The sequence below is a fragment of the Arachis duranensis genome, chromosome 3 (assembly GCF_000817695.3).
Source record: "Arachis duranensis cultivar V14167 chromosome 3, aradu.V14167.gnm2.J7QH, whole genome shotgun sequence".
In the NCBI taxonomy this organism is placed as follows: Eukaryota; Viridiplantae; Streptophyta; class Magnoliopsida; order Fabales; family Fabaceae; genus Arachis; species Arachis duranensis.
The window spans coordinates 105,524,516-105,533,300 of NC_029774.3; the positions used below are offsets into that span (position 1 = coordinate 105,524,516).

The following is an 8,785-nucleotide window of genomic DNA, read 5'->3' on the forward strand; positions in this document are numbered from 1 at the left end:
GAAAGAGCGTAGTCCATAGAAAAATGGCCTGAATTTTGTTGTGCATGGATGCGAAGAATAGAATATTTGCAACTACTCTCAAACCATCACCGTATTCCTGAGCTTAATGCGCGAAAACTATGAGGGATTAGCTCAAGGAGTACTAAAAAAGTGGCGACAATATTCAATTATAATTTTATATAAGGAAAAACAAAACTTAGATTAAATATAAAAGTATGTGTATTATTTTTTTAAATAAACGTTAAAATTAATTATTAATAAAAAATTAAATTCTTAATACATTAAAAATTTCTATAAGATTTTTATAAAAGATATAACTAAAAGTTTATTCTTTAATTTTTTTTTATCTACGATTTTTTTTGGGTTTCATGATAGAATTAAACTAATGTTATCGTAATATTATTTAAGAATGTTTGTGGTGCGATTTACATCAGTTTTGAGTCAGAGTCAAAAATTCATCTAAATTTATCTGATGTGAATATTAATTTTATTTGCGGTTCGATTTTGGTTGGATAATGTTTTTTAGATAATCTAATCTAATTCGATCCAATTTCAAGTAATCTGGATTGAATTGAATTTACAATTTTGTAAATGAAAAAAAATTAAATATACATAACAAGTCTTAATATCAACTCTTAAATAACTAACAATGATATAACAAATCTATACGTATCTTGAAAACTAACAATAATATAATAATAAAAAATAAATTATAGATGAATTAAAATAAATAAATAAATCTTAATTTAAATTTTTAAAATATTCATTAAATAAATAATGCATGAATAAGATAAAAATATATAATAAATTGAACATATTACAAGTAAAATTTTAAATATGATAAAAAATAATAATATTATATTATGTGCGATTTAGAATAGATTTGATCAAATTTGAGAAGTAAATCTAAAATCTAATCTAATCCATGGATTTGTTATAATTACAATCCAATCAAATCTAAATTAGTACGATTTTGAATCAGTTCAATTTGGATCGAATTAGATGAGCGGTATAATTTAGATATATTTGGATTTAAATTAGTAAAGGAGAAAAAAAAAGTTCTAAAGCCACGTCACAATGCTTAGGATAACACTTTGTTCTCCTGTTCTCTCTGCTCGATAGCTGTTTTATCCAAAGCCAAATTTTCGGATTCTCAATTTCGCAAAGCATGTAACGCTAAAACCCTTCAATAAGAAGAATAATCATAACATTCGGAACTTGCAAATTCAAACTTTGAGGAAAATGGGTTTCCATGCACTTGCCAGTAGCAAATCCTTCTTCACCAGCGAAACCCACCTTCCTTACCTTCCTTCATTTTCATCTGATAGAAGAAGACCAACACCAACACCACTGACGAGAACACTTCATTTGAATCGAAGACCCAATTCACTAAGGGTCTTTGCCACGCAGGAAGAGCCCCCGAAGCTCAATAGCCAGGACTTGATGGAACTCAAGTTTGGACGCTTACTTGGAGAGGACCCTAAGCTTACTCTCGCCAAGGTTCCTTTCTTTTTCTTCTCAATTTTCCTTATTCATTCACCCTTTTGCCTATTTATTTCTATTTGTTTGTTATGGTCCTTAAAGGAATAACTTGAATTTTGCTCTGTGTATATGCTTGTTGATGAATTATATTCATTGTGGTACTTGTTGTTTCAGATAATGGGAAGAAAAGCTAACCCTGATGCTACTTTTCTTGATATTGAGAAATCGTATTATAAGAAGGGGAAACACGTTGAGGTGGAGGAAGTTCCATTTGAAGGTTCTAAGGAAAGGAAGTCATCGAGTAAATTGGATGGTTTGGGTTTGGTGCGGCCTGTTCCGGCTAAAGGGGCAAGCTTCCAATCCATTGATAACAAAGTTCCATTGGAGATTAAGAAACCGAGCCAACAGCAGAGTAATGCAGGGAATGTCAATAAAAGTATTCTGAAAAGGCCACTGCAGAGTAATGCAGGGAGTCTTAATGTAAGTAGTGCTCCTAATGTTATTCTGAGAAAGCCAACCGTGTATAAAGAGGATGACGAGGACGTGTTGTCAAGGTTGAGAGTAAGACCAAATTTGTATCAGCACATGCGGGATGGACAAGTGAAGGAGACGTTTAGTGATATGTCGCTTTTGAGGAAGCCTGAACCACCAATTGCCAAGGATGAAGATACAAACCAAGAGTCTTCTACTCGTTCGGACAATGAAAATGATTTGAAGATCAGTGTAGAAGATTCAAGAGGTAAAGCTGGTAACTGGACATTATTAGAACAGCCTCATAGACCGGAGAGCAACAATGATGAACAGTCTGCTGATTCAAATGTTATGCTTAAAAATGATGTAGGTGCTAATATTCATTGGAATATAGAATCATGTATGCGACTTGTCTTTTATTAATTTCATGCTTGATTGATTAGGAATTGGAGCAGCATTATGAGTTCCAGCAGGAGCTGTCTGATTCAAGTCAACTGTCAAATTTAAATTCAGTTGATAAAGTGGACTTGTCTGTGCAAGTTCCACTACAGGGAAAGCCGCAAAGGTATGTGAAATTACCATTATAATTGTATATTTCAGTTTATGATTGCAATAACTTTAAGGCATTTTCAATATAGATTAGACCAACATGTGAAGCAAACCTCAGATGTTGTTGAAGAGAATGCTTTTATGAATACCGGAGGTTACAAAAACAATGATGAACTAGGGAATCTTGTTGATGTTTCAGATTTTCAGGTCAGATTATATGGAGTATATAAGTTATTTATCAGATGCTGATGCTTTTGAATAGAACCTTTATGCTATTTGTTAATGTAGGAGGGTGAAGATGCTGATTGGACCAGGGCAGAAGATTTGATTAGGAATGGAGATAGGGCAGATGTGGAAATATTAAGTTGTAGTAGCAAAGGCTTCATTGTAAGTACTTAATATCTTCATTTGTAATATTTCTTAGTATGGAATGCATTTCTCTTTGTATATAGCCTCTGAACTTGATTACACTATTTTACAGGTATCTTTTGGATCTTTGGTAGGATTCCTGCCGTACCGTAACCTTGTTTCCAAGTGGAAGTTCTTAGCTTTTGAGTCATGGTTAAGAAAGAAGGGATTGGATCCATCCATGTACAAGCAGAGTTTAGACACTATTACAACCTATGATGCTGAAAAAAATAAAATTTCTCCCAATTCTCCTCTATATCAGGAGAATGATACTAATGTTGAAGAGAAATTTTCTCCAGATATGAAAATGGAAGATCTGTTAAGGATTTATGACCAAGAGAAAATTGAGTTCTTGTCCTCTTTTATTGGGCAGGTTTGGTGCTTAAAATACAAGAACACTTTACAGATATTTTCCCAAAATTTATTTTCAAATGTGAGGTTTGAATATCATGATTCTTTTTAATAATACTCAATTATATGCAGAAAGTTAGAGCAAATCTATTATCCGTAGAAAGAAAATCTAGAAAGCTCATATTTTCATTAAAACCAAAAGAGAAGGAAGACCTACTTGAGAAGAAGAGAAATCTCATGGTAACTACTTAAGTTATGATAACTGTTCTTGAATTAGCATGAGGCATGTGTTGTTGAGTGGATGCAACATCAAGTGATCTTTCGATACCTCCTTTGTTTCTTATGGCAGGCTAGACTTCAGGTTGGGGATATAGTAAAATGTTGCATCCAGAAGATAACTTACTTTGGGATTTTTGTAGAGGTATGTAAGGCATTTTATATTTAATATATGGGTCGTTCATTTTGACAATCTTATTTCGTTGTCTTATTAAAGCAACGAGAAGTGGAAGTACCTTGTTTAACCTTTTCTTTTTTGGTGTGTGTGCATGCATGTAGCTTGAAGGGGAGTCTGCACTAATTCATCAATCAGAATTATCATGGGATGCCACCTTGAACCCAGCATCATACTTCAAGATTGGTCAGGTATTTTCCTCAATGACAGTGTGACAATTAGGAAAGTGGAGAATTATTTTTGGATGCAAGCTATAAATGATCTATTTCTATGGAATTAGCCAAATATTTTCCATTCTCCAAGTATAGGAGGCATTAATTGCGTAGCCTAGATGTGCATAGTCTTTCTACGCTACTTTGTGTTTTACTTTGAGTCCTACTTCTTGCTCCAGGTTATAGAGGCAAAAGTTCTGCAATTAGACTTTGCTCTTGGGCGCATATCTTTATCGTTAAAGGGAGTCACGGTAATATATCTACATGAATATTTAATCTTTGAACATTTTCTTTATTTTAAAACTTGGAGATTTTACAAATCACGACCTTCCTTTGGCAGCCCGATCCATTAATGGATTCCTTGGAGTCTGTAGTTGGGGAGCATGGACACTTAGATGGGAGACTGGAAGAAGCTCAAACAGATGAGGAGGTAATGACCTTCAATCTTTATCTGGGAATATAGAAGTTACTTTAAATACTTTGAAAAGTAGTGTAATCAACTACACTTCTCTTTATTTTCTGGTTGCTTTTATGGTTTGACATGGCTAATTATAATATCATGCTTGTTTTTGACAGTGGCCTGAAGTTGAATCTCTCATCAAAGAATTACAAAAGATTGAGGGGATCGAGTCTGTTTCAAAAGGCCGGTTCTTCAGAAGCCCTGGTTTGGCACCAACTTTCCAGGTATAAAACACATTTGAACCTCTGCAAGTGGATATGCATTTAATTGTTTGCTTTTAATCCGCCAGAACTTGCCATCAAGTTAGCATTATGCATCATGCAATTTGGGTTCTGCACATGGTTGAGGAAGATTGATCAACTCTCATGTGGAGTTATTGTCTTATAATTTTGTAGTTGAAAAATATAATGTTGCTGGTGAAAAATGTGATTGCTTCTTGGTTTATTTGCTTGCAGGTTTACATGGCATCGATCTTCGACAATCAGTACAAGTTGCTGGCTCGATCTGGAAACAAAATACAAGAGGTAATGATTTTTGGTGGTCTACTTTGTTTATATGCAGGTGATAGTTGAAAGGATGATTGATGTTAACCCCTTTAATCTGCATATGAATCATGTTGGGCAGGTGATAGTTGAAACGTGTATAGATAAAGAAAGGATGAAATCGGTGATAATGACATGTACCAATAGAGTGGAATAGTGGCTGCAAAGTGCAAAAACTGCATATTCTTTTGGTGAGTGCAGGCTGCAAACCTCCAACCGAAGTTGATTATAGATATTACAAGATAGGACGGTGAAACACCCACTTGGGCAAGAGCATAGTTGTGCAATTTCATTATAAAGTTTTGTCCTTTTTTGAGGGTGGGATTGGGTGGCCTTCATTGTAGTGAAAGAAGGAAACATGTAGATTGTAGAGGAATCTTGAATCTTGAAATGGTTTGATTTGCGTCTTAATGTATATAATTCCTAGTAAATACATGTTTTTAAAATTTGCATTAAAATCTGAAAGTGGGAGAACAATTATGACGATATAGATGTCCACAAGATATGTTTATATTTGGTAAAAGATTAATTGAATTATAGAGTTTGCCTTATACAAAAAATTGGAATATAGTAGCATGAGTTTGCATAAGACACAAGATTAAATATTGCTTTGAAAATAGATAAACCATTAAATTTTAAGTCAATTATTTAAGATTAGCATTAGTAAAAAAAATTAGTATTTTTTAATAAATAAATTAAAAACTTAATTTTTTTTCCAATTAGTATTTTAACAAGTGCCTATCATTCGTTAGCAAAATTTTAAAATTATTTTTAGTACATTTAAAATATAAAAAATTTAAATTTTCGGAAAAAAGGAAACAGAGAAAAGGAAATATATTGTGCTGAAGCATAGGATGGAGTTAACGTTGTAATTGACCAGAGTTTGACTGAAGTTTGAATATCTCTGAGAATAAAGACATAGGTACATTACTGTGTAAAAGCTAAAAGGTTTGTGTTTCTTTCATGGAGTGTCGTGTCGTACCGTAGCGTGTTCCATTTCGTGGCGTGCAGCGTGCGGCGCATATTCATCGACCCATCAAATTTCAAGACTCACTTCCTCACTTCTCCTTCCTTTGACAACAAACAATGGGTGTCGGAACTAGCACCTTCGTTACCAGATGGATCAACTTCCTCACCATGGTAACTTCTTCACCATCTTTGAATACCCATTTCCTACATTTCCTCTCATAATTTCAAAATTCAATCTTTTGGTTTTGCTGCATTTTCCACTTAATGTACTTTCTGCTGTTTACTCTTGCATACCCCAGGCTACGGTTTTTAGCAGCTAACTTCACTTCTGATGGACTCCTTTTGCAGGTTTTAGCCATCGTTGTCATAGTATTTGGGGTGTGGATGAGCATGCATCATGATGGGTGCAGAAAGTCTCTCACTTTACCTGTGTTAGCCCTTGGAGCAGTTATTTTCTTAATGTCAGCTTTCTAGCATTCCTCATGATTTTGGTGCTTTATTTTTTTTTATCTTGCAATATTTTTCTGCTAGTTTGTAATCCTTGTATCACGTTTTCTATGTTGTACAGATCCATAGTCGGTTTTTTGGGCGCCCTGAAAAATAACTCCATACTGTTGTGGATTGTATCCTTATCATACATTCTTAGGATGCTCGTATAAGCGCATAATGCTTTCTTTCGTTTTTCTATTCTAATCCAAAACCTAGAAAATTTTAATTCAGTTAGCCTCTTTAACATTGCACCTGCAGTATCTGATCTTGCTGTTCTTTGTCTTGGTGGGAATCTTGGTGTTCACTGTGTTGGTGTAAGTATGCAAATTCATTGACAATGTTATTAACATCTCTTAACATAATTGTATTCACATTGCTGTACTATGTTGGTATGTTCATCATTTAATCCAATTTAGGATGACTGCTCTCTTTGTAAATTCTCGGGAGCAGGTAGTTAATGTTTTAGAATTTATTACATATAAAAAACTAGCGAAAAGTGGAAACATGTGAAGCTCAAAAAATTGCTTATATATTTTAATTTTAATGTGGTGTAAACAGATGTGTGTTACGTATTCTGTATATCAATCAGCTAATCAAGCTGAATGAATTATACTACTCCTGCTCAGATCTTATATAATCTTCTACCATTGTGTCAGGTTCATTGTGACTAATGATGGATCAGGTCATAGTGTGACTGGCTTGAGGTAGGGACTCAAGCAATATCCTTCTATGTTGACATAATTATACTCCTTCATGATAGCAAACCATGAATGACATCCTTCTTGTCTGGTTAGGTACAAGGAGTATCAACTTCAAGATTATAGCTCTTGGTTTCTCAAAGAGGTAAGGTTATTATCAACATAGAGAATTGATAATGCACAATAACATTTCAAGAGGAACTTTCTTGATATGTTCTTTTTATTTCAGTTGAACAATTCTCACAACTGGGAGCGACTTAGGGTTTGTCTTGTTAAATCTGATGACTGCAATAAACTATCCAAAAAATATAAGGTCCGGGCCCTGCAGTATTTCACTGAAATTAGTTATATGCTAGTTGTTTTATCCTCTACCCAAAGAATTCTGATTTATCCCATTTCCAATTTCATGCTACAGACTCTCAAAGAATATAAATTAGCTAAGTTGAGCCCTGTCGAGGCTGGTTGCTGCCGACCACCTTCCCAGTAAGTTATGTTCTTCAGTTCAAAATGCATTTCCGTTGTTTATAGCAGTCGCCGAAGTACATTTCAATAGTTATTTTCATGTTATGTCCTTAGATGTGGGTTTCCCGCTGTAAATTCCTCCTACTATGACTTGACATTTCATCCGGCTAGTGCTAACAAAGATTGCAAGCGATACAAAAACTCCGGAGCTATCAAATGTTATGACTGTGATTCTTGCAAGTAAGCATGTCCAGGTAGCCCATTATTCATGTTCTTGTTCTCTGCATGTCGATGGTCATACTCATGATTGCGTAATTTTGCAGGGCTGGAGTGGCACAATACATGAAAATTGAGTGGAGAGTTGTAGCAATATTCAATGTTGTGCTATTTGTTGTGTTGGTAAGACATTGCTGACCAAAATCAACGAACCCTTCAATAATAATAATCTTTCATGACATGGTTTTGTTGAAATGGCAGTGTATTGTATACTTTGTGGGATGCTGTGCAAGACGAAATGCTGCCAGGGGCCATTCTAAAGCGTGAAGACTTGAATATTATCATATTATGTTGATATCTCCAATATTATTCTTTTATTTGATGTGCATAGAAAATTCAAAATTAGAGTGCAAAATGTAACACTATTAATCATTACATATACCTAGAGAGTTTGTTTGGATGGACTTTTTACGAAAATATCTTTGTCTAAGTGATTTTTTTAAAAGATCTTTTAAAAAAGTAAAAATAATTTTATGTAAAAATAATTATGTTTAGATATAATAATATAAAAATATTTTTTTATTTATACTGTTAAAAATATCTTTAAAAAATATATATTATAATTTTTTTAAGAGAAGATTTTTTTTAGAGATTTTATTTTACTATTAAAATTTTGTTAAATACACTATAAAATAATAAAAAAAATTCAAGGTTCCAACTTGGCAACACCAATCTTCTTACTTGGTAAGTCACCAAAAAAAAAAAAAATCTTCTTACTTGGTGGTTAATATGGAAGTCCTTAACCCATTGGTGGTGTTGTTTTGAAGAGGGACAACTCCTTTCTGATGTTTTGGTGACTTTGACTAAGGAGTCAAATTTTCTTATCAATATTAATCAATTTTTAAATAAATTTTTATTTTAAATCTTCTAAAAAGTAAAAATGTTAAATGAAAAAAATTAAATAATATTAATTGATTTATATATTTATTCTTTTCGGTTGTATATATATTCCCACTATCATTCAC

General features: G+C 33.4%; 2 protein-coding genes across 3 annotated transcripts; both read left to right on the forward strand.

Moving 5' to 3' along the window:
- The first annotated feature begins 1,077 nt into the window (after positions 1–1,077).
- LOC107479985 (uncharacterized) lies at positions 1,078–5,158 on the forward strand. Its single transcript, XM_016100108.3, has 14 exons — positions 1,078–1,500; positions 1,657–2,319; positions 2,397–2,518; positions 2,592–2,709; positions 2,791–2,889; positions 2,984–3,283; positions 3,394–3,501; positions 3,611–3,682; positions 3,817–3,903; positions 4,104–4,175; positions 4,265–4,354; positions 4,501–4,608; positions 4,840–4,908; positions 5,009–5,158. Exons 1-14 carry the CDS (start codon positions 1,243–1,245, stop codon positions 5,081–5,083), a joined length of 2,241 nt encoding a protein of 746 aa, XP_015955594.1. The 5' UTR covers positions 1,078–1,242; the 3' UTR covers positions 5,084–5,158.
- On the forward strand, positions 5,011–8,237 carry LOC107479969 (tetraspanin-10). 2 transcript variants are annotated; one of them, XR_001590349.2, is made up of 12 exons: positions 5,011–5,117; positions 5,896–6,066; positions 6,244–6,356; positions 6,464–6,518; positions 6,643–6,698; positions 7,041–7,088; positions 7,179–7,227; positions 7,312–7,395; positions 7,498–7,565; positions 7,659–7,798; positions 7,868–7,943; positions 8,022–8,089. XR_001590349.2 is itself a non-coding variant. In XM_016100084.3 (12 exons), the coding sequence occupies exons 2-12, from the start codon at positions 6,013–6,015 to the stop codon at positions 8,085–8,087; spliced, it is 795 nt and encodes a 264-aa protein (XP_015955570.1). In that variant the 5' UTR covers positions 5,011–5,117; positions 5,896–6,012; the 3' UTR covers positions 8,088–8,237. The 2 variants fall into 2 exon arrangements, 1 of the variants encoding a protein (XP_015955570.1); XM_016100084.3 differs by having other exon boundaries at positions 7,659–7,784; positions 8,022–8,237.
- Positions 8,238–8,785: the final 548 nt, after the last annotated feature.